The 25,807-nt window shown below is 39.1% G+C and overlaps 1 protein-coding gene across 1 annotated transcript in view; it reads left to right on the forward strand.

Annotated features, from left to right (window-relative positions):
• Positions 1-23,594, forward strand: part of PHEX (phosphate regulating endopeptidase X-linked) — a 218,853-nt gene extending 195,259 nt beyond the window's left edge. The window contains exons 17-22 of the mRNA XM_055393675.2: positions 3,326-3,393; positions 5,605-5,735; positions 12,080-12,145; positions 13,186-13,290; positions 17,716-17,792; positions 20,361-23,594. Of these exons, the coding sequence (XP_055249650.1) occupies positions 3,326-3,393; positions 5,605-5,735; positions 12,080-12,145; positions 13,186-13,290; positions 17,716-17,792; positions 20,361-20,463 (550 nt within the window). The 3' untranslated portion in view covers positions 20,464-23,594. The remainder of the gene's footprint in view (positions 1-3,325; positions 3,394-5,604; positions 5,736-12,079; positions 12,146-13,185; positions 13,291-17,715; positions 17,793-20,360) is intronic.
• The last annotated feature ends 2,213 nt before the right edge of the window (positions 23,595-25,807 follow it).

Below are 25,807 nucleotides of genomic sequence, written 5' to 3' on the forward strand. Positions count from 1 at the left end.
AAATATGGTGATGCTGTTGAGATGGGAATCACAGTGTAGTGAGATGGGTTCCCATATATCCTTCTCTTCTAGATGGATCTCCTCCAGAGTCAATCAGTGGGTATTCTCTCTCCTCGCACTGGTCAGCTTAGCCCCCTCATGAGTGTTGTGTCTAATTGTGGTGATATCAACAAACTGATTTGTTTCCAGAGAAAAAAATCAGGATTTTAAATGGCCTTCAGTTCAGTTCAGTTCAGTCACTCAGTCGTGACCGACTCTTTGCGACCCATGAATCACAGCACTCCAGGCTAGGAACGCATATTCCAAAGTGTGTGTCCCATGAAGGAGTATGGAGGTGAATTGTCCTTCCCTTCCCTTTGGAGAATCACAGTACTTAGCAGCGTAGAAATTCCCAAGAAGTTCTGCAAGAAAAATCTATGTAAATATGTTTAATTCAGAGTTCCTAACCTCCCTTTTTGCTGTGTTTTGGAAATTGCTGGCCTCGAATTCATGACTGAAGAGAAAGAGTTGAAAGAACTTGAGAAGAGAGTACTTGAGAGATAACCTCGTAAGCGTCATCACATTTTTGAAAGAAAGTTAGGGTGGCAAAATCATTTGGTAAATTTGGGGAGGTCAGAGGGTATTTAGCTAGAACACCTTGTACCACTCCACCAGACCAATCGATAAGAGAGATATTCCAGGTCAGCATTAGGGAGCGCTGTTTTATCTAAAACTAATCAAAGAGGGATTGGGCCACCTCAGAAGGGGATAAGCTCTTGGTTATTGGACACGCCTAAGAAGAGAACTCTTAGGACCATTTGAATGGGTTTTTGTAGAGGGGACCTATGCCTCTGCTAAGAAATTGAACTAGATGACCTTAAAGTGCTTGTAACTCTGAGATTTTTATGAATTTCCATGTCAGGCCTAAGATAGAGTAGCCTTTGCTTGATGACAGAGTGAGATCACAGTTGCTTTGCTGTTGACAGCAAATCCTGTGCATATGTGAAACCCATTGGGTGGTAAGAACAAAAGAGAAACTGAGTAGGTGGAAAAATTGTCATCTTTTCCATTTTATTTTTGGAAGGCTAGATTTTCTCTGCAGGAGTCTTCTTGTTTCTGGCCAGCCAGTCACATTTTAAAAGGCATATGAATTTATTTATTTATTTTTATGACATGCTAATTTACATAATGTCCATTGATAAAATGAAAGATGCAAATTTAGTGTTATGAACATTATCATTGTCAGGCTTAGTCATCTAAAATTACTTTTACTTTTTGTCTCTTGTCCAAAGGATTGTGATTATGTAACTGAGAATTGAAACTTACAATGATTCAATCATTTTCTGAATTCTCTATTACCCTTTGTGAATAGGAAGCTCTTTGGAGCAGTCCCTCTTAAGGGACATTTATTGCAGAGCAGTTGCTAAAAGCCCCCATGGTTCATCCCTTAAATTCATCCAGTCAACAGCATTGACTGAGGCTTGTAGAGGACTGAGTACTATTCTTGGAGCTAAGAGTCCTAGAAAAACGAAATGTTACGGGCTGCATAGTGAGAGCTACTGCTGCAAAAATGAGCTCTATGTAGAATTACAAGTTTGTCCCACCCTGCTCTCATAGCGCTATGATTGAAATGCATCATTTTACTCTCACTTCTTTAATGAAGGTTTGCAATGATGGAAAAACAGTAGGAAAGCTTTTTTTTCAAATGCAAATTACCTTGCAGGAAAGAAATAACAAAGGAAGGAATTGCCACCAAGAGGAAAAATTAAATCTTGCAGCACTTCCTTGGGTATAGTTGTGACAAACAATTAGCATGTTAAGGATCATTATGTCCTGTAATAACATGTTGCTTCAAATTTCTTGTTCCTTCCACTTAGAGGTCCTATCTAGTGCTGGGTGATTTTGATGTTGCATGTCAGGAACCAACTGTGAAATATTTTTGTATAATTACAAATCTCAGGAAGAATCCTTATAACAAGGATTTAAAGTTGTCTATAATCCTTATGTGCACATTGAATGACTAAAATAAGTAACATATTGATCTGTCACTTGCAAGAAATGGTCAAGTTAATCAGTTAGTTAAATCATTGTTACTCATTTACCGTGTCCTAAATCCAGAGAATTTAGCAGCAGTCAAGTAGATGAGGGTTTTGTCTTCAGGGAACTTTTAGTGGAAAGAGAAGATCCCAGACATATACACAGGGAAACCCCCTTACTGATTTCCTGATACATCATTTATATATTCTCTTTCAGTTACCTATTGCTGTGTAACAAAGTGCCACCACTGTTAACTCATGATTCTGCAATTTGGGCAGTACTCCAGTCAAGACAGCTTATTTCTGCTCCATGTAGAATTGACTGAGCAGCTCAACTGGGGCCATGGGATCTAAGACGACTTCACATACATGTCTGGTGCCTGGATTGGGCTGGCTCGAATGGCTGGGCTTCTCTCATCCTTTCGATGTCTCTCAACGTTTGTCTTCTCTCACTTGCTTCACTTGGCATCTCAAGCTCATTACTCCAACTTCTTTACATTGCAACTGACTTCCAAGAGGGCACAAAAATGGAAACTGTAAGGCCTCAGCCCAAAAGTCACACCTGGCCCCTTGCACTGCATTTTGGTGGCCACAGCAAGTCCCAAGGCCCATCCAGTTTCAAAGGGAAGGAAATAGATTATCTCTTGGTGGGAGGAGGAGCACACGCATTCAGGATGTGTGGAATTGTCAGCGGTTTCCTTTGTAGGTGAACAGAAATACTCTAACACCTTTTCCAAATCTGGTTCAGGCTTCATAGTCTTTGCTGTCCACCTGTGAATTTGTCTGTCACAGAAGCAGAGGAATGTGACTACCTTTGAAAGCAGGGTGATCCCTTTTAATCCCTGCTCTATTCTTGTTTCATGTCTACATTTGGAAAAAATTTAACTTCTAAGTCTATAGTGATTTTTCAACAGGTTCACAGATGAAAAATAAACAGTATGTTTACTGACAGGATCTTTTCAAAACCTGCTACTGCTTTGGGTGTTTATAAATATAAACTGCAGTTAGAGTGGGTATATACCCACAGAAGCCTCAGGGCTGAAAGGGACTTTAGAAACCATCACTTTCATATCCCTGATTTCACTGGGTAGAAACTAAGGCTCACATATGCTCATAGTGACACCATTAGAAATTATAGTTTCTTTGTCTATTTCAATGACAGGATGTGTTTACTTTTTTTTCTTATTGCAATTTTGTGGATGTGGTTAGTAGAAAACAGATTGTCTTGGCTTTTCATTGAAAAAAAGTAAAGAATTGTACTCTAACATTCATGCTTATAATTTTAACTCAATTATATATTTATGCCATAGATCTCTGAGTTATGGTGCTATAGGAGTAATTGTTGGACATGAATTCACACATGGATTTGATAATAATGGTAAGTACCGATTCAATGTATAAGCTGATGCTTTTATGGTCATGTTGATGATATGGATATTAATTGTTGCTATTATCTTTGGAGAGTGGCATCGTCTTAGATTGAAGATTATCCAAAGTGGTATAATTGCTGATTGAAAACTGCCCCCCGTGTCTTGTTGTATTAGCTTGCAATAAATAAATAATTGTTCTTGTAGGAGATGGGGTAGAATTAAAGCAGACCTTGTAATTTCAATGAAATTAGTTTTACATTTAGATCTGAATTGCTGTAGCTGCCACAGTAGTTATAGGAATGACTTTATATCTTCTCTTCCTTTCTTTATTCACCATTTTGAGATGCTCTCCCCGGAGGTGTGAGCTCTGCTCTGAAGATGATTATACATGCTGCTGAGTTAGGACTCAGGCAGTTAGGACTCTTGAAACTTGGCGAACTGATTCCTTTACACTATTTCAAGGCTTATGCAGTGTTTAATCTCTGTTTTCCTCCATGCTGTCATGTATGCAGAATTTCTTTTAAAACGGCTATGTTTTCCTGATAATGCATAATATAGAGTATGGTATGTATCTTGATGACATATAAACTAAAAGAGCAGAGTATTGCACAAACTAAAGAAATGAGTGCCCTTTGAAAGTCATCATTTTAAATCAGAACTCCTTTCTCCTTTGGGCTTACCAGGTGGCTCAGTGTTAAAGAATCCACCTGCCAAGCAGGAGATGTGGGTCCGATCCCTGAGTTGGGAAGATCTCCTGGAGAAGGAAATGGCAACCCACTCCAGTATTCTTGCCTGGAGAATTCCATGGACAGAGTGAGCCTGGCACACAGTGATATACAGGGCAGACTCAGGAACTGCCTAGCCCAAGGCAACACTGTTTAGAGGGACCTCTTTCTTCCATATCTGTGAGATCTCCAACATCCTTTCCTGGATGTCTACCCCAGGGTTCCTCCTCTCCTTCTGGATAATTCTTTACTCCCAGCAGCCTTTCCTTAATCACTGGAGTTTTTTTGCTCCCCTTGCCACCCCTCCCTATTGAAATGTAGCTGCCTGGAAATCACCTGAATCCCCTGAGCTGCATTTGGGTTATCTGAGAGGAGAGTCTTAGCTAAGAAACAAAAACCAGTAGTAGTCTCTTGGTTCTAGGCTTTTTTTCCCCTGGGAAACTTCAGTATAGTTCTCCCTCAGAATCTTCTGGCAGCCTTTTGGACAGAATCTAAAGGTGGCATTTCATTCTGTAACCAATACTTAGAAGAGTGCATTGCACAGTAACTATTTAATGATTGCTTGGTTAGCAGGTCAAGGACAGTGACTTGGAGCTCTCTGGGAAGCGGGGAGGGATTGGGGTGGTAGTGGCATGCAGCCTTGCTGAAGAGCTCTGGGTCATTTTCCTCAACACCTTTGCTTTGGGGGCTTTCTTCTAAACTCAGTGAGAAGTTCTCTGTGTAATTAAATTTAAACCGACAACAACCTTGAGTATAGGAGATAGTCCAGATACACCCAGAGGTTTTTTTTTTTTTTTGAGGGATGCAGGGAAAATGAACAATGAACCTGTAGCAAAAAAGCATGTATAACTCATCTTTATTTCCATTGTGTTTTGGAGATTTCCATTCTTGTTCCAAGTTCTCTTTTTAGAGCAACCTTCCTTGTCAGAGCAGGACAGATGGGCCTTCCATCTACACTGATGGCTGTGGAATGATTCATAAGAGAGGTTTTATATGTCTCTTGGCTGCTGGCAACTTGGAGGAAACACGATCCTTTTAGCACTGAGTCAGGGGCTGTGGTCGCAGGGTGTGAGTGACTCACCGAGGCTGTTCCTATGGATCATTTGGAATTTCACAGGCAGTGGTGCTTTGACTCCTTCTGTGGGCTTTCTGAAGGGAGCCATTTCATTTCATAATTTAGAGAATATTTGGGGTCAGAGTAGGTAGAAACAATCTGAGACTGGTCAAGAATGGTACATGCCATAAGTTGATAAACCTTAAAGTATCCTTGGTTGCTTAGAAGTAAAGAACTTCCTCAGACCTTTTTCTTCTTTCCTCACTTTTTACAATTAATTAACCTGTGACACTGGAGAGAAAGCAGAAGTGCTTCCAGGAGTGGTCCCTGATGCTGGGACTGTGTTTTCAAGGCTTGTTGAAGTGAAGGAAAGGGAAGATGAAGAAATTTATTTGTTTCCATAAATAATGCAAATATATTTTAACTTTCCTTTTGGCCAGGTCGAAAATATGATAAAAATGGAAACCTGGATCCTTGGTGGTCTGTGGATTCAGAAGAAAAGTTTAAGGAAAAAACAAAGTGCATGATTAACCAGTATAGCAACTATTATTGGAAGAAAGCTGGCTTAAATGTGAGTACAACTGCAGCGAAGGGGACATGTTGTGAGTCATTTTTCCTCATGTAGACAGTAGCTTGCTTTCGACCATTGATACTCAAAATGTATTTCCCAGGCCAACAGTGTCAGACTCCCTGGGGAACTTGTCAGGAATACAAATTCTTTAGTCTTAATTCAGACCTACTGACTCGGAATCTTGGAGTTGGGGAGTGGGGGTGTAGGGGTAGGTGGGAGGATGGGGCCTGTCTTTTCATAAGCCCTCTGGTGATTCTGATAGAAGCTACAGTTTGAGAACTATAGGCCTTAACATTAGTCTGTTCTCCTGGATTCAGATTAGTATAGAAAACTGTGTAGCAAAGATAAACAATAAAATTCTCAAAAATCTAAACTCTGTATCATTTAAAAGATTTCTTTCCAAACTACTGCTTAGCTTTAATTCATTGAAAAAAAAATCACCAATTTAAAGAGGGAATGGCAACCCACTCCAGTATTCTTGCCTGGAGAATTCCATGGACAGAGGAGGCTGGTGGGCTACAGTCCATGGGGTCTCAAAAAGTTGGACACAACTGAGCACACATGCCACAATTTTAAAAAAAAAATTTAAATTTGTTTATTTTTTATTGAAGGATAATTGCTTTACAGAATTTTGCTGTTTTCTGTGAAACCTCAACATGAATCAGTCATAGGTATACATATATCCCCTCCCTTTTGGACCTCCCTCCCATCTCCTTCCCCATCCCACCCCTCTAATTTAATACAGAGCCCCTGTTTGAGTTTCCTGAGCCATACAGCAAACTCTCATTGACATGCCAAAATTTGAATTAATAACTCTGAATTGGTTAAGAGCTCTTAGATAAAGAAGTTTGAGCAAAAAAAAAAATTTTTATGTCTATTTTCTCTTATATATGCTTATATGCATTCTTATAAAGACACAAATGTGATTTTATAAAGACACAAATGTGATTTTATACATGCTTTTTCTGTGTGAAATATTGTTCCTTTCCTTATTTGTCTTCACCTCTACCGCCTTCCCCTTTCCCTCTCATAACTTTTGTCTTCCCCACCTATAATCCATCTCAATAACCCTGATACACTTTTTCCCCATGCTCACGTAGAAATACACACACACACACACACACACACATACGTGTACACCACGCACCTGCCTTTACTTCATTGTTTTCAATGGCTGCCTAAAAGTCCATGGTGTGAATATACTCTTAACACAGTGGTACCCAGCCTTTTTGGCATGAGGGACTAGTTTCAAGGTAGACAGTTTTTCCATAGATAGGGTGGGGGACATGGTTTTGGGGTGATTCATGTACATCACATTTATCGTGTACTTTGTTTCTATAATTATTAAATCAGCTTCACCTCAGATCATCAGGCAATAGATCCCAGAGGTTGGGGACCCCTAGTCTAACACAGCTGACTAATGTCTTGTTGAGGGGTTACACTGTGTCTCCAATTATTTTTCCATAATAAATGCTGCAGCACTAAGTACTCTTATTATGTGTATATTCTTTTTTATTTTTTGCCCTATAGGATAGTTTCCTACTATTCCTAAGAAATTATAATGTTTTACATTTATACCAGTGATGTGTGGAAAAACATTTATGTATTATTTTCTTGTCAATTTATGATAACTTTAAAAAATATTATAGATGTTAAAATTTTGTCTGTCATTCATATTATAGTATTTCCCCCTCAATATATTTCTCATCCATTGTACTTTGTATATGGTATTTTTTGGCAAATATACCTCTGTATAAATTCCAGGATCCTTTTACCCACTCTTTACCCACTCCCCAAGAAAATCCCATTATGATTCTAAGTTGTGTGCATGTGTGCTAAGTTGCTTCAGTTGTGTGTCCAACTCTTTGTGACCCTATGGACTCCCTATAGCCTGCCAGGCTCCTCTGTCCATGGGATTCTCCAGACAAAAATACTGGAGTGGGTTGCCATGCCCTCCTCCCAGGGGATCTTCCTGACCCAAGGATCAAACCCATGTTTCTTGTGTCTCCTCCATTGGCATATGTCTTCTTTACCACTAGCACCACCTGGGAAGCCCAAGATTATAAGTTAAATCACATTAAATGTATGTAATTGGCATTTCTGTCATAGTCCTGTTGTTCAAGTATGTGGTATATCTTTCCATCTGTTTGGTTTTTGTTTCAGGCTTTCAAATATGATTTTACAGTTTTCTCTGTATAGTTTATCTCCTGTACATTGTTTATTACTTCTTTTTCCTTTTCTTATTTTGCTGGTTTGATCAGGTTAGCTTTCATTCCCTTCCCCCACTATTAGTTTTTTTTTCTTGTAGTTTTCCAGTTGCATTTTCTGTCCCTGTTTTCATAATTATAAGACACAGATTTCTCTCACTGTATTTGACAATGAGACCAATAATGAAGAATTGTTGGTAGGTTATGGGTCTGCACGAAGATCTTCCTGTAAAACACTGTGAAACTGTGTGCTCCTAATTGTCTAGTCAAGGGCACAGCACCTAAGAAAAGCAGGAGACCCCACAAAACCAGGGTAGATGGATGTATGTACACGTGGTTTCCCTAGAGTCTTTTGGTCCATCAGTGAAGCATGTCCTCTACCCAATAACTTCCTGGGGCTGGGAAAACACCTGAAACCTCACTATGCCTCAAGTTTAATCTACTGAGCTTTATTTCACCACTCCAGAAGAATTCAGGTAAAAAATCCATGCACTTTTAAAGGGAATGTTTATAAACACTGAGTTGGTTCTGCTGGTTCTTGATCTTTGTACAGCACAACGGAGACCACTCCTTATCTGGGACATGAAAGCAGAGTCTGTATCCTTGAGTCTGTATCTCTAGCTCCTTCATCAGTGCCCTGGAAAGCCATTTCTCTGCCCATGTATTTTAAAAATGTCTACAACAATGTCATGGCAAGACCTAAAATGGATACTTCTGTGTTTCTGTTTTCAATTCAGGGGTTATCACATTGTGAAAATCCATCTAGAAAACTAGCAAAGTATTCTTGAAATTAAAAAGAAAAAAAAAGAAAAACATAGGGGAAGGATTCTAGAGTCAGACACAGGTCCATATTTTGGTTCAACCAATCGTAGGTTGTAAGTTTTTTTGAACTTAGGCAAGTTATTTAACATTCTGGTGTCTCAGAGACTTCATCTGTGAAACAGGTAACTATTTTTTAACTCTTTATTAGCTTGCCACAATAATTAAATAACTGAGATAACGTAAAGCACTGGCACAATGCCTGCTATGCAATAAGTACTCAATGCATTATGCTTAATATTCCTAATACTTTGTGACAAACTCGTAGGTACACCATCCCAGGGGAGAACAAACAATAGTGGGTTAAAACAACAACAACAACAAAACCAAAAAAACAATAGAAGAGCAATTTTCTTAGAGAAAGGGAATGCATATTTCCTGGTGATTATTATATACAGGCATGGGGATTAGACTTTACACTTGGAACAAATTTCATCCTCAGTGGTTTGAGAGGTGTTCATATTACTAGGCTATTTTAAATATGAGGAAACTGAGGCTCAAAGAGATTAAAATCCATGGTAGAATCTACATTAGAGCTTACGTGGGTATGACTCCAAAACCCCTACTCTTCTTCCCGTATCATTCTCTTATTTTACGTCATTTGAAATCTGGTTGATGCGTTGGGCGGGAACTGTTCTACAACATCCATTTTGGCCAAAGTGTCAGATAACGAAACTGAATTCTGACAAATGTGTACCTTTGCAACAAGGGCGCTAGAAAGGTCATGCCTGTCTCAGCATAAATCCATTCAACCATCAGAAAACGGCTTCGGTCTCATTCCCTGAGGGGAAGGGATGGCTTCCTTTGTGGATATAAAGGGCCATGATGTACTTTTCTAGCTTCATCTGTGGAGTCCAGTCCTCTGTGCCTGATTTATTCTTTGCTGTGGACTGGGCGGAGCTCCAGTGGAGCATCAGAGAAACAGGCTCTTAGCAGATGAGTCCTGAGAGGCAAACTTGAGGCCATATGGTCTACTGAGGTGGTCAAGAGTGGGAGGAGTCTGTGGGGTAAAACTACTCCTCAGACCTCTAAAAGAAAAGCTTAGAGGAACAAGGAAGGAGATTCAATTTGAGCATGAGTGGTTAGAAACAGAAGCAGTAGAGCCAAAGGGAGTTAAGACTTGAGAAGGTAACATATTATGGAGAAAAGGCTCTGGGCAGAGATTACTTGGGTTCAAATCCCTGTGAAATGTGAGTTCACTGCATCCCTCTTAGGTCAGGTCCATTAGAATAGAGCCTGAGAAGAGGTTTCTTAGATAAAGGAGTCAGCCATAGAAGTAGTTTCAGGAGAAACCTGTAAGGTGACGAGGAAAACATGCTGGTTTCAGAAGTTTAGCCTCAGTCTTATCCCTAGAGGATTCTGGAGCATGAGTTGCATCGCAGAAATTGTTCAGCCTGGGATGAGGGGCTGGACTGTTCTCACTGCACACTGAGAGGTAACTGGTATCATCTCCCTGCAAGCTCCAGGGGAGTGGATTCCCCTAAGCTAAGCTTAATCTTCCTCAGCCTGTAGCAGTTGCCGGGATGGGTCACAATCCTGGTGGGACAGGGGATCTGATGCAGCACCAGGTGACCTCTGTGACACACACTCTCAGCCTTAGATTCCTCATTTGTTAAGCAAAGGGTGGTGATAACAGCATTTGCCTCATAGGACTGTAGTAAAAGAAAGACGCTAGGTAAAGCAGGAGTGCTAACTTTTGGGGACTGAAGCTAGGAGGATCCTGGGTGATTACAGAGATGAGTGTTTTCTGAAGATTTGTTTTTATTCATGGGTGTTGCCTGATACCCAGGTGATTGGGCTATCTTAAAAATAAGGAGTTGGTAGGATCTGTAGCTTGAAAATTTGGAACTATGTATATTAGTCTCCTATTGCTGCTATAACAAATCACCACAAACTTAGTGACTTGAAGCAGCACAAATGTATTATTTTGCAGTTCTGTATTTCTGACTCAGGTCTCAGTGGGCTCAAGTCAAGGTGTCTGCAGGGTTGCTTTCCTTTCTAGCTGCTTTAGGAGAGAATCTTTTCCCTTGCCTTTTCTAGCTTTTAGAGGCTGCCCACATTCTTTGGCTCCTGCTCCCTTTCTTCTTCAAAGCCAGCAATGACTGGTCAGGTCTCGTCACATGGCATCACTCTGACACACTCTCTCTCCTAACTTCCTTTTCCTCAATTTATATAGACCCTTGTAATTAATTACGCTGGACTCTCCTGGATAATGTAGGCTAATGTCTCCAAGATCCTTAATGTAATCATATTTTAAACGTGCCTTTTGCTGCAGAAAGTCATCTTTTCACAGGTTCTAGAGGTTAGAACATAGACCTCTTTATTATTGTAGGGCATTATTTTGTCTCTGATACGGGGATTGGCAAACTCTTTCTGTGAAAGGCCAGACAGTAAATAACTTTGGTTTTGTGAGTTGCAAGGTCTCTGTTGCAACTACTCAACTCTGCCACCGTAGGAAGCAAACAGCCACAGACAATATGCACTGAATGAATGTGCCTGTGTTCCCGTAGAAGTTGAGCTATAGACACTGAAATGTGAAGTTGGTGTAATTTTCACGTGCCACGAGACACTATCCTTCTTTCTATTTTCTTTCAAACCACTGAAAAGTGTAAAACCCAGGCTTGCCCTGCAGCCTGTACAAAAACAAGCAGGACGTTGGAGTTTGGCCTGTGGCCGTCTTGGTTTAGAATACTTTTTGTCCTAGCCTATTTAAGGGTTTAAGAAATAATCTTCAAGTGTTTGGAAGAATTTCTTCACTCTGCTTGGCTGGTTGTCATACATATTGCAAACCTTGACCTTGTGGTCTGCACTTCTTCTATTGGATTTTTGTTCCCCATGAGAACTCTCTTCTTCTTAATTTTTCATGAAAATTGCTAAAGGTAAAATGGTAGTGGTTGGTCTTAAAACCTTATTCCTGTATGGATGGTAGATTTTTGGAAACAGAAGTTCACTGAAAAGAATACTCAAATTATGTGAGTTAATCAGAGAAAATAATCCGTATGTTGACATTTCTATTTTTTCCCCATTAAACCAGAGTCACTCAGAATATGTTAACATTTTGTTGGAGCTGGCTAAATTGGTGAGAATAGAGAGATGGGTGAGAAAGAAATGTGAAGCATAATAAAATAGAAATTATATTCAGGAGCACCTTGCTGGGGTTCGTTTGCCATCTTACAATATGTTATGACTACCTCTGATGTATTGAATGCAATTTTCTCCTTAAAATACGGCACTGTTTTCTTGCTATCATATTTATGCCTCTTGCTGAATGATGGTTAGCTGTGAAACACTCTTATTTTTTATTTTTCTTTCTGTTAGGTGAAGGGGAAGAGGACACTGGGAGAAAATATTGCTGATAATGGAGGGCTGCGACAAGCTTTTAGGGTATGCACTGCAATGTTTGCTGTGATTTTACAAATTAAGCTATAAAATACCATTTGGGTTCACCTCAGTTTACACTACAGACGTTTTCTTGAGGAGTTAGATTTCTATAAATTCTGTGAATTTCCGTAAATTGAATTATATTTCCCCATTGACTGTTATATCCTGTTATGTGAGTAGGCATTTCTTTCCTTTTTCTTTTTGGAGAATAAAGTCACCCTAACAGTAATATTTGTTATTAAGAATCATGTAGTTAAAAGATACTTTTCAGAGGATACTTTTAGTGTAGTCTTAAAACATGCTACAGAAATCTTCTTGTCGCTAGGTTCCTAGGTGTTTTATTTGAGTATGCAAACCTCTATGCAACCCTCCTTATAATTTTCTCTTAAAATACTAAGCTTCTAAATTACAGTCAGAGGCTAGTGTTTCACATATAGTGGGCCAGGTAGGAGTCCATAATAATGTTTTCATTATCTCCTGGTCCACGGTTAAGCAAAACACATAAGGATGATGTAGAAAGATATTCATAAAGCTATATGTATTCAGTGTCAAGAGAATGCTGTTATTCTGAGGTCATATTCTTCCTCTAATTCTAGTTAAAATATACTTTAGTTTATAAAATGATGGTGATCGAAGATAATAGTTTTCTCTCTTACCTGGCAAAATTTAAAAAAAGAATTGCTAATAGATTGGTCCCAAGATTTATTTCCATAGGGCTTGCCATTGTGTTAGATTTGTTTGTTCCCTGGTAGGAATAGAAAGAATAGCTTTTTTGGGGGGGAGGAAAGGATGTTACTTAACATGTGCCTACTTTGGCCCAGCTGCTTTGGTATCTGTTGAGTGAAAGGTCTTTTTGCAGATGAACCTGTCTCACTGTTAAGCAACACACCATTGACTTGTATTTCCAGATGTTTGTTTTCTTAAAGGAAAGCTTGACAGGATACATTTTGCACATGGGGGAGGATATAGTTAATATCTGTACTGGAAGAGAAAAGAGAAAAGCCATTATTGCAGAGGGTTATCTCCTCTACTTCTCTCCCCAGGCTTACAGGAAATGGATAAATGACAAGAGGCAGGGAGTTGAGGAGCCTCTCCTACCAGGCATTGAATTCACCAATAACCAGCTTTTCTTCATGAGTTATGCTCACGTGAGTAAGACTGAGGAAGGGGCCTCAGAGATAAAATGTGGGACTTTGGCTTGCTTCCTGGGTCAAAGGTCTGGAACAAAAGTTTAATGACATAACTTTTGATTTTAGCTGAAATTGTATCTTGGTGTTTATTGTCTGGATAAATTTCACGTTCTTCATGTTCTATGGGATATAATTAATTAACTGATTGAATAAAGGCTTATTGGTATTTTTTATCAAGTGAGTTATCAGCCCTGTGGTGACTCACTTGATATTTCTTTAGTATATCCTGACTTCTTAATGTATTTGATACTATTTGTAACCATTTCTAGTGACTCATTCTCTAGAGTCTTTCTTGGCTCTGTCGTTTCCTGCATTTCTTCTCCTTCACCTCATTTGCTGACTTGATCCCACCACTCTCAACCTGGGGGTCCCTCAAGTCTATGTTCCCAAATGCTAAATGAACACATGAAGAGTACTAGAGCTGAAAACAACAGCAGCAAAGGTGAGAGTCATATCACCCTTTTGTGAGTTTAATGGGCTCTCTGAGCAGAAACTGAAAGAAGATGTGCCCTAAATAAGGCACAATTCTGAGTTCGAGTATCTGGCCAATGATACAAGTGCCAGTCGTTCTTTGTTATTACCCTAGCTTATGTCACAGATATGTAGGCCTCATTTTCAAACAAGTCTGGGTTGGGTTGATGAAGTTCCTGATGCATGGCCTCACAGTGGGCAAATCTGTATCTGTATGCTCAAAACTAGGCAAAGGTTTTCATCATACAGTCTTTTGTTCCTAAGTCTTTTCATTCACTCCTCGGTAAGCTCATTAATTTCCAGGTCTTCTTCAGTTGACTCCGGTTAAAGGATTCTCATCTGTCTGGGGTCTGTTATCTCTTAAAGCTGACAGTTCAGTTCAGTTGCTCAGTCATGTCTGACTCTTTGCAACCCCATGAATCACAGCACGCCAGGCCTCCCTGTCCATCACTAACTCCCGGAGTTCACTCAAACTCATGTCCATCGAGTCAGTGATGCCATCCAGCCATCTCATTCTCTGTCGTCCCCTTCTCCTCCTGCCCCCAATCCCTCCCAGCATCAGAGTCTTTTCCAGTGAGTCAACTCTTTGCATGAGATGGCCAAAGTATTGGAGTTTCAGCTTTAGCATCAGTCCTTCCAATGAACACCCAGGACTGACCTCCTTTAGAATGGACTGGTTGGATCTCCTTGCAGTCCAAAGGACTCTCAAGAGTCTTCTCCAGCACCACGGTTCAAAAGCATCAATTCATGACAGCACTAAATAAATGATCATTTATCAACCTGACATCAGCAAAAGTGTAATCAACAACAAAGTGACTCCCCTTTCTAGTTTTCCTCCTTCTATCAACATACCCTCACCGTCAGCATTTGGGTCTTCCTGGTTAGAAAACCTGGACTCTTAGGTCTTATTTGATCGATCTATCCTCGTTTATATGACATGTGTCTCAAAAGCTGATGTTTCATCCCATTCACTGTTCTTCAGATTCAGCCTTTCTTTCTCCCCATTACCCTGTCTTGTCATCTGTAGACTAAGCCTCCATCTCTTCTGCTTTGAATTATCCCAACAGCCTTATGGCATGTTTTCCTGATTTGGCTTCTTTCCACCATTGTCTATCTGAAATACCTTTTTATTTCATAGCTGACCTGCTGAAAGAACTGCAGTGGCTCCCAGGTGCCTACCACATTGAGACCAAATGCCTTTCAAAGTTCTCCTCAGTTTTACACAACTCTACCCAACCAGCTCTAAATCCCCGTAGCTCCACTGGACTGACCCTTAGCTGGGCAGATGTCCTCACTTCCATTCCACAATGTCATGCTCATCATTGTCTCTGGTTTTGCTTTAGATTTGCCTTCTGCAAAGTGACCCTCTTTGTTCTTCTCCCCCTCAGATTATTCAATTCCATCTTTCCCATTTAGGATCCATGTCAAGTTTTACCTCTTCCACATCTTCCACAAACTTCCCTATGGATTCCAGTTCTCATTAAAAAAAATTTCCAACTCCTTTGCACTTATCTTCTTTACTATGCAGTTACCTTGTTATCAAAAAGTTGAAGATTTTTATCTTCATAGCTTGTGTATCTTCATACACTTCTTATTTATTTCCAGAGCATCCAGTAAAGAAGCTGGGTATATTGAAGACACCTGACGTTTTTAGACGAATTGCTTGAAAAGGATAAGATTAACACAGTTCAATTAGGGAGACTTTCTTTTGGGTCAGTACTGGGTCAGATATCCAAAATAAGCATGCAAATATAGATAGAACTTTCTGGAGCAGGGATTGGCAAACTAGGACCCATGGGCCATATGCTGCCTGCTGTCTATTTTGTATTGGAAAACAGCCATGGTCTTTACATGTTGTCTATGGCTGTTTTTGTGCTACAGTGCCAGAGTTGAGTACTTAGAATAGAGACTTACGGTCTGCAAAGCCTAAAATATTTATTATCTGTCCCTTTACAGAAAATGTTTGCTGTCCCATGCTCTAGAGGACAAAGTACAAGGTCCGTCAGTTCTTATTTAGGTTCTTACTTACTTACTTAAGGTCCATCTTAGTAGATGAAGTAAACTAACTGGTATTAACATTACAGTCAGTTTTGAAATGTCTCCAAATAAAATTCCAAACTATATATGACTTACTTTAAAGAGATTAAGAAGAAAAATAGCAAGTGATTTTATATTACTAATGAGAAATTTCTCTTGGAGCTTTTCCCTACTGGCAGAATGAGATTTTCCACCTTTTGTACACTGAAATAAGTCTGCTCATAAGGAGGAAAATTATTTTGTCTCCTGAGAAGGTACTAGGAAAATGGTAAGAACAAAAATGTGTTTTAGAACAAAAATGTGTTTTTAGAAATCTCTTAAATGATACATGAAGCAAAGACAGTACTATATAATAATGCAAGAGGAAATAACATTAGAAAAAGTGAGGTGGAATGGATTGTGAGAAACAGCTTCACCTTAGCTAGCTTCTGAGGAAGTTAAGTACTCCCATTACAGAAACATCCTTAGAGTCAAATTCAGAACCACTGTGATGGATGGTTTATCTTCTCCAAAAGCAGTAGCATCATATCACCTTTGCTGCTGCCTCTACCCCTGTAGTTTCTGTCAGTTTTTCCTTAGATGTTCTTACCCTTCTTCTTTCTTCTCATTGCTCCTCATTCAGTAGACATTCATGGAGATCCTTCCTGGGGCCCATAAATAATCTCCGAACTAGTCTCTCATTTCCTCTTACTCCTATGCCCCTGCCAGATAAATCTTTTGAAATTATATATTTTAATCACCTTCATGCTCATTAACAATATTTAAGAATTGTTAAATAAGATTAGCAATACGTTAACCTAAATATGGTAGCCTCTTGCTCAGGACTTGCTCAGGCCAGAAATCTCTCCCCATCCTCACCCTTCCCTGGTCTCCCAGTGCTGCCCACTATGCACCACACAGTCCAGCCAAGCTGAATGTCTTGTTTTTTTTTTTCTCTCAAATATGTCTTTGTTTCCATTTTCTCCTCCACTTGGAATTCCCCTCATCATATTCGTGTGTCCTAGTTCTATTCATACTTCAAGCTATATCATATTTCAAGATACACTTCAAATCAGGATTAAGTAGGTTATGGTACATGAATAAACAGTGCAAGGAAAAGTTTTCTTCTTGTTCATGTTCCATGTGTAACATGGGTCAGCAGTGGGCCTCTGCTCATAGTTACTACTCAGGACCTGGGTTTTGGAATCTTTATTTTGTAGGTGCTTCCATGGTCACTACAGGACTAGGGAAGGAATAGGGAGGAAATGTGCACTGGCCTTTAATGTAGCATCCTAAATTGTTTTTAATACTCTTAAAAGTTTTGCCAGATTTTTAAAGCTTCCCCAAGGAAGTGACATATGTCACTTCTGCTCACATTTCATTGTGAGAGCAAGTGACCATATAGCCATGCCTAACTTCAAAGGGGATGGAACAACGTCCTCCTATCCAAGGACTGAACTAAGATGAAGCAAACAAGGCACCCAGGATGCAAAATCCTTCCTGCTTATGACCATACTCAATAATGGATGAGTGATTCATTTTACTGATTCAAATGAATATGGTTAAATTTGATAACGGCTATTCCAAACATTATGTTAATTGAATGAATACATTGGTTGATTCCTGGACACATATGCTATTCTCTTCATTTAAAGCATTTGTCTGGAAACCTGGCTTAATTTACTCAAATAGTGAAAGTATTCACAGTGATAAAACCTTCTACTCTGAGGATTGGAATAATAGATGTTACTATTGATGAAGGTTTATCTGATCTACTAAAACAGCTTGTCATCCATCGAGTCTCAAATTACTCTTCGTGTAATTTGAAGCAGTTAAGGCAGTAGACTATGTGTGATTATAATGGAAGCATAATCATTGGGATGTTTTTTCTTCTAGGTGAGGTGCAATTCCTACAGACCAGAAGCTGCTCGAGAACAAATCCAAGTTGGTGCTCACAGCCCACCTCAGTTTAGGTAAATACGCATATGGGTGGCATGAGTTTTTAAACTGTGCATCTCCACCTCCTCTCTTCCCCAGCCATCCCAGGGCTCTACGAATAGGTGATCTGAAAAACAGCCTGCGTTGTGAACAGTGATAGCTCCATTTTCACAGACCAAAAAAAAAAAAAAAAATCTGGCCAAGAAGAAACTAAGCGTCTCTTCTGTAGTTAGTAGGAAGCTGGTTTACCCAGTATTCTCTCACCTAGATTTTTGTAGTAGGCTTTTGTACACACATCTAGTATCAAGAGATCTATGAGACTTTACAAGACTCCAAAGGTAATTTAGAATCCAAATCATAGCTTTAGTAGTAATTCCCACTTATTATCTTCCAGTTTTTTAAAGGCAGCAATCCATGAGTGCCATGAGTGCACCATGGATGCTCCATAAACTGGCATGTTTGATTTATCCAACCACCGACTTTTAAAAAATATTGATGAAGAAAGTCCTTTTTAAGATACAAATGAGCTCTTATGTACTGTGCCTTAAAACACCTAGAGCTCAGGTTTAATTTGTGTTGTAGAATATCCTATTTAATGCCTCTTGTTCTTTCATGCAGCCAGCCAACAGACATGAATGAGTGCCCGCTTACAGAATAGCTCTGAACACAAAGGAGGATATATGGTGGCACTTAGCTATTGTAATTCATATCTAGAGGCAAAAGCTCTACGTTTTAGCTTTTAGTTTGAGTCTTATTTTGAAACAGTTACGTATATATGAAGGGAAATGAATTACCATCTTAATTGTCAGAATGTATAAAATATTAAGTAAAAATAAAATTAAGATTACTATTACCTACCCCATATTAAGTTTCTAGCATAGTTTGAGGGAAATTTTCTGTACTAAGGGACAGAGTTATAATAGTAAATCCAAGAAACAGAGTAATTTGTATTTATTTGTTCTTTGCTTAGAACATATTATTTCTTGGTATCTGTATATGTAATGTTTAAATGAATCTATTAGCATATTGTAGGAAAGTCATCTAAAAGTTCGATATGTTGAAATGTTATTCCCAAAACCTCGCCTTAGAAATTCTTAAGAAATTGACTCTAAATTACCCCATGGCATAAAAATCTAATCACTATGATAGAAATTCTCCCCCAATGAACTAAACTGTCAAGAATGCTGACAGTCTCTAATAGACTAAACTGTGCTTCCACTGACAAATGATGCAGATGAAATCACACAATAGATTAATTACTCAACAGATAAGTTCTTAGAAACCAAGTTCCTCTCACTAACTTGTTGCCTATAATGTTGGGTTTTAACTGATAATTTTCAGAGTACACTTACCTGTCAGCTAAATTTGATCCTTAACACTTGCCCAGGGTGAATCATACTATGTGTGCAACCTGCATCCCTCCGTGTGTGTGTGTGTGTGCACACGCATGTGCACTCAGTTGCTCAGTCGTGTCTGACTCTTTCATCCCAGCTGACACACAAGACGTTATGGGGGTTTCGGATTACAAGCCGATATATTCATTCAAATGCCCACAGGGAACAAAATCATTAGGGAACAAAGAGTCATTGACCAAGAATGCTGTCTCTAGTCAGCCTTTTGAACACGCAGTTGAGTAAGAAATAGATGAGGGAGGTGGTTTTTTGCTAGCTTGTTAGTGATGTCTGCACTAACTGTAGATTTTGAGTGTAGCAGAATTCACACAATGGAAATACCACTTTCAAAAGGCAGTTACAATCAAAGTGCTAAGTAGGAATCTGTAGTCTTTACTGCAGTCAGGCAGGAAACTTGCAAGAACACCAGATTTTGGAGCTAACTCCAGTAAAGCATTACTCATCAGTAGCAACTAGACACTGTTCATTAGTTTACTGTTGCATGAACCAAATTCTAGGTAAATATGAGCCTGCAAGCGTAATAGAAAGTGTTTCTGTGGATTGAATGAGTTCTTTAAAGATAATTTAGAGATAGCAACAACATGAATGAATCTTACAGACATAATACTGAGTGAAAGAAATCAGAGACAAAAGAGTGCATACAGTGTGATCCACTGATGTGAAGTTAAAAAACTGGTAGAATTGATCTATGGCCACAGAGGTCAGACTAGTAGTTATGCTTGGAGGTACTACTGTTAGGGCATACACAGGAGCCCTCTAGGCACTGAAAATATCGCATGTCTTGATCTGGGTGGTAATAACATGGGTGTATACATGTTAACTCAGTGAACTTTACATTTTAAATGTGTATATGCTACGTCAGTTATATGTTCCATAAAAATTTAAATTAAAAAATAGAAAAGCTAAGTATTGGTAAATTGTATAGTTTGTAGGAATTTGTAAATTTATAGCAATGTACCACCATGTATACAATTTATAGGAATTGTAAACCCTACAGCATTTGTCTGGTTCTAGTCTCAGCTCTGTTAATTTTCTTGGAAATCTACTTAACCATTTTGAACTTCAGTTATCTCCTTGTAAATAGACTAAATGAATGGACTATTTTATCAAGCCATAGGTTGCTAGAGTTTTATTCAGAACCTGTTGATTTATAAGAATTAAATGACATGGACTATGACATATCTTTTTCAGGGTCAATGGTGCAGTTAGCAACTTTGAAGAATTCCAGAAGGCTTTTAATTGTCCATCCAATTCCACAATGAACAGAGGTGCAGGATCCTGCCGACTCTGGTAGTAGGACTGTTGGTTCCTGCCATCCTGAGAGAGCTGCACAGTGCTTATCACCTACTGCTTTTGGCCTATGTTCCCCTGAAGATGTTTAATGTATCTTTGGTATTTGGGTATTGCTTCGATCTAAACATTATTCAAAGTTGTAAGACTTTAAAAAATGGAATACAAAAAATCAAATCACATATGTTTCTTTAGAAAGCCGATTATGTCCCCAGGCTGCTTTTGTTAAAATATTGTTTGCTGAATTGTTGCTGTTGTCCATTTTAGTGTATAAGTTGCAGCTAAGTGGTATGTACCATTTTAATCTACAGCTTTTCAGGGGCCTTAGGTAGAATATATCCAGAAAAAAAGAATCAGCCTATTGAACTAGCAACCCTCAGTGGTGTGGACATGTGCAAGGCTACCTGGGAGGTCTTCCTGTGCTGTTAGATTTCCTGCACCATCCTTCCATAGCATTGATTAACTCTAAGGTGGTTAAGTCAGAGATACGTTGAATCCTCATTTGACAGTATTTGATGAAGTTCTGGCCTTCAGCTTTGGAGTCTCTTGGGATGAAAACACGCCTCATAGCTTGTATCTGATGTAGCCCACTGCCCTGTTCAAGTCAGAATGAACAAAGCTGGCAGAAAAGATTGCTTGGTGAAGGCTTGAGTTTATCAAATAGTAAGACAAGGCTGTATCTGTAAGTCCCAGAAGTCAAAACTCCTAGTCATGCAACTGCAGGCACAGTAGGAAACAAAATCTCCAAAATTTGATCTATTCTGTTCAAACCTTGGCAATTATGTTGTCTGCTAGATGCTTCTCTTCAGTCTAATTTCTGGTTGTCTCGTTATCCTCATATATGTGCATTCTCCTGTTTCTGAAATGAGTAGGGATAAAAAAAAAGATTTTCTAATACCCCATTAGGAATGTATGGCTTTCCTTCCCCTTGAGTGCAAAGGGACAACCCCCATGTTGAGGCTCAGTTACCTCTTTTAAAAATCCTTTTTGAAAAATTTCTTGATTAAAGACATGTTAGAATCTATTGATGGAATTTAAAATTCCCTGCATGGTCCAAAGAAACTAGTGTTTACTCTTCAAGACTTCTTCTAAAGAGTTTATAAGAAAGAGCATTACTATGTTTTCGATCCTCAGAACTCTGTCCTTTCAAGGGAACTATTCCATGTCTTATTAGAGAATGTGTGTGCAGGATAAAATTGTAACAGCCTTCAAGTGCTTCCCTGGCGTTTTTGCTTTTTAAAATAGCCATTCCTGCTTCCCGTTATCCCTTGTACATGTGGTTCTAGGTTAAGCTGGTCAATAAGAAAATCTCAAAAGCATAATGACAAGTTCAGGCTAACCATGGGAAGCCATTTTACATCCCTGGGATTTGTCATTAAAAAATGTGTGTGTGTGTGCGCGTGCACACCATGTCCTTTTGTAACCATGGGAACGTAGGGGAGAAAAATGCGAGGAAAACCATTTCAGTGCATCAGTCAGTGGAGAGTGATTTTCCCCTTGACTTCCTCCTCTCTGAATCGATAAACTCCTGAAGGGCAACTACCTTTTCCTCCTTAACCATGACTTGATATCACCTTAGTTTGCATTTTCAAAAAAGCAGTTAAAGGTGCTGGAAACCTCCATGTCTTTTCTCTAGAGGAATCATTCTGATTTGGTTTAGACTTAGAAGATTCTCCTTGTTTCATTCCTCTATCTGGGCATTTAAAATCAGCTGAAGTTTTTAAGGCTTACATAAACAACATATTCCTTATAGATTTCTCTTTTTAAACTCCAGATAAACACAATCCTGCCGGTCAGAGAAAGTGTTTGATAAAAGCGTAGAACTATGACTTTGGAAATGGGACTTGTTCAGTCACTTAGTGGTTTAGGAAAACTGGTTGGTGAACAGTTAGGGCCTGCACAGTTTCTAAGTGATAATGGCTACTTGTCTTGACTAACTTTACTTGATGTAACTCAATTATACTGCAAGCTGTCGATAGGATGGCCGTTGTTAAAATAGACTCAGTAGCCCAAATCACCATGACTCGCTGGGACAATTTTCTAGATTGAATTTCCAAATTCGTGTTCCTGTTCAGATTTTCAGAGTACATTCTTATTGTCCCTTCTCTTCAATACAGACTAATAGAAAAGAGTCAGACACTGATTAAGTGGTATAAGGAAGAAGGTAAAATGTGACTGGAAATTGGGGGAGGGGAAAGGAGAACCTGGCCTAGGACTGTGACTCTGAAGAGAATTCAGGATTTTGGCAGTTCTTGCTAAGCATATCCACTGGAGGAGAGCCATAAAATTTTACAAAAATAATTATGCTAAATTAAAAGGAAATTAGATATTGGATTTCAGACTATGACTGCCATAGCACACTTCTCTGATTCATATACCAGGTATTCTGCCAGTGAACTATTGCCTGGGAAATGGAAGGCGGTAGGTTTTTGTGAAATTCTCCCGGTTTAGTCAAGGTTCTTATGTGTATAAAATGGTCTTGTTTGGCTTATCATCATTGCCCAAAGTTTGTTGAGCTTTTTACCAACCACACAGCACTGGCCTCCTATTTCCATTTTTTCATTTTATGAGATGGAGTTGGAAGTGACTACTGCAAGCTCAGGATTCATAAATTATCCTTAAGTTTATTCAGTGCCTTTCCTCAATGGAGCTTAAAGCATAGCACATAAATTTTATCTTATTTAGCCCTAGAGCATCACTAAGAAGCAACTAGGAACTGTAGCTTGCCACATAGGTTATGCTTGCACCAGATCAGTGGAGAGGTTTGAGATTGCTTCTCAAGTACCCCAGAGTCAGGAGAGTTAAAGCCTTTGTTCTTTGGGCTGCTTGCCTTTGCATTAACCTTCATCCCTTAGGTCACCCCATTTCTGAATACATTTGTTCCAGCAGTATTTCTATAATTACTTAGCATTTGATAGACTTCTTCCTTGATATTTTTAATAGTATGTCTCAGTTGCATATTAAATTATGGAAGAATATATGATTATTTCAAGCAACAACATTCTCATTGCTAGTGGCAGTGCCCCACTGGTTCGAAGAAAGGTGTTCTTGGATTATGCGTTACATATCTAAATGGTCTTTGTATTTTCTTCCCTTACTTGTGAAACAATGTGAACGATCATTTTACGGACAATAAAAAGTTGAAGATATTCTCTTTCCTTTCTTTTTAAAAATAATATTTAAATTGATTACATCCATTAACATACTCAGTTCTGTTTTAGACAATATTTGCCTAAAAAGTACACAAAGCACTGGAGTGGACTAGGTTTCTTGGTTTAGGAAAGTGAGATTTGAATGCAGTAACTTCCTCTGCAGACAATGAGAGATTTGAGAGTTGGTCATTATATTTTCTTCCAGGATATAAACGGATATGGTTTGTTGCTTATGCAGTTATATTCCTAATTAGAAAAAGAGAGGCTTCTGAGGAGATTATCAACCATGGTATGGCTGGTCTTGCAAAAGTGACAAGGAACATTATAGTTACTGTCAAACCAAAGAATCTGTATTTTGCTGTCACCTTTTTTTAACCATCAAGTCAGATTATGGTCACTCATTCAGTACTGACTACCATTTGATTTAAGTCACTGAACTAGCTGTATTTAAGCAGATCATGTGCAGTTTCAGCTTCAGTGAACAGTCTGGTCTAACATGGTAAACAGACACATAAATTGCTACATTCACCCTGTATCATGGCAAGTGTGATGAAATTCAAGGACATTGGGTTGTATTTTGGTACACAGAGAAAGATTTATTCAGTTCTCCTTAAGTGGATGCTATCAGACTTCTCTCTACCCAGATCCCAGCCCTTTTACTGGGGACCCTAACCTCACCTTCTGTGTGCTTTTATTTTCTCATTGGCTGTAGATCTCTAGGATGGCTGCCTTCATGCTACTGGAGCCTCTGTGCCCCAGGTACTTCCAGAGAGCTGGAAGTACCTGCCGTTTTCATCCCCTGGTGACCTTTGGACAACAAGTGAATGGTACAGGACAGTGAAAGCCTGCCTGCCTTGCCTAAGTCCAGACAAATCCAGAAGCATGCCATAGAATTCATACTAACTTCTCTCGGGGGGCATTTTGGTATTAGACTGGCAGTGGAAGTAGAGTCCCCTGTTGATTATTTTAAACATCTTTCTGATGTATTCAGAGATGTGAAAACTACTGGTTTATAGTAGGTGTACCACAGTGTCCATGTACAGGAGATAGACATCAGACAAAGCTGGTAGGTAATAAGTGTCTCAGTATGACCTGTTAGTGCCCCTCTGAGAGAGTCTAGTTTCTGAGCTGATCCTTGAAAAAAAGAATTTTTGCCTGTAGGGTAGTGGCAGAAGGAAGGATGTATAGAAATGATTGAGTTTATGAGTGATCTCTGGGGCATGGACAGGAAGGACAGGCTTTGGGAGAATGGAGGCAAGAAGTCTAGAATCTCTCTTGCTAGGGTCAATTTGATAGATTTTATGAGATATTCAGTCTATTTCAATTTTTAGATGTATACCTTAGTGGACCTGATCAAAATTTGGAGGCTGATGTTTCCAATTAGGCTTAAGGTATTTACATGTCCCTCAAGTTCAGTTGCTTTCTTTGTTAATTAAGATCACACTACATGTTGAAAGAAATCATCTCAATGGTTTAACCCAGTTTGAGCTAATGTCTTGTTTTCATGACATACAAAATGGTTATTAACCATCAATGAGCTTCTCTCCTATAGTTGTTAATATCGAGACCAACGTTCCTTCCATATGATTCTGCCATTTTCAATGCTATTGAATGTATGCTCATCCACACGAAGCTGGTGGAGGGGAAGAGGCTATTGAAGATACCTAATGGAAGGTTTGGTCTAATCCAATAAATTATCTATGTTACTTCTGCCCATATTCCATTGACTAGCGCTCAGTCATATGGCCAAATCTAACTGCAGGGGAGGCTAGGATATATAGTCTAGCTGTGGGCCCAGAGAGAAGAGGAAATGGGTTTGTCTATTATGTAGTGATACCAGCCACACCTTCTAAAGTGAAATACTGGCCAGTAACATGGAGCTCTTCTGAATTCAGGAAATTGCTTTTGAGCACAGCACAAAGAAAAATCTTAAATGCCATTGGTAGCCAGCAGTTTATTCTGTAGGAGTCTTTTTAATTAACAGTTTAATTGGATAATTTAACCCCCTTTAGAATTGGAGATAAGAAAATGAGAATGAGATAGTCCCTGTGATCTGACAATACTGTGCTTTAATAAACACTCCAAAGTGAGCCTGGAAATGAGCGCCACAAAAGCATAACCATAATTTGTGATCAGTGAATGAAAATCTGATCTATAATTTTAGTTATTTATAAATGGTTTAACTACATGTTTCAT

Source organism: Moschus berezovskii, chromosome X (genome assembly GCF_049115385.1).
Source record: "Moschus berezovskii isolate FMDL1 chromosome X, NW_MosBer_1.0, whole genome shotgun sequence".
Classification (NCBI taxonomy): Eukaryota; Metazoa; Chordata; class Mammalia; order Artiodactyla; family Moschidae; genus Moschus; species Moschus berezovskii.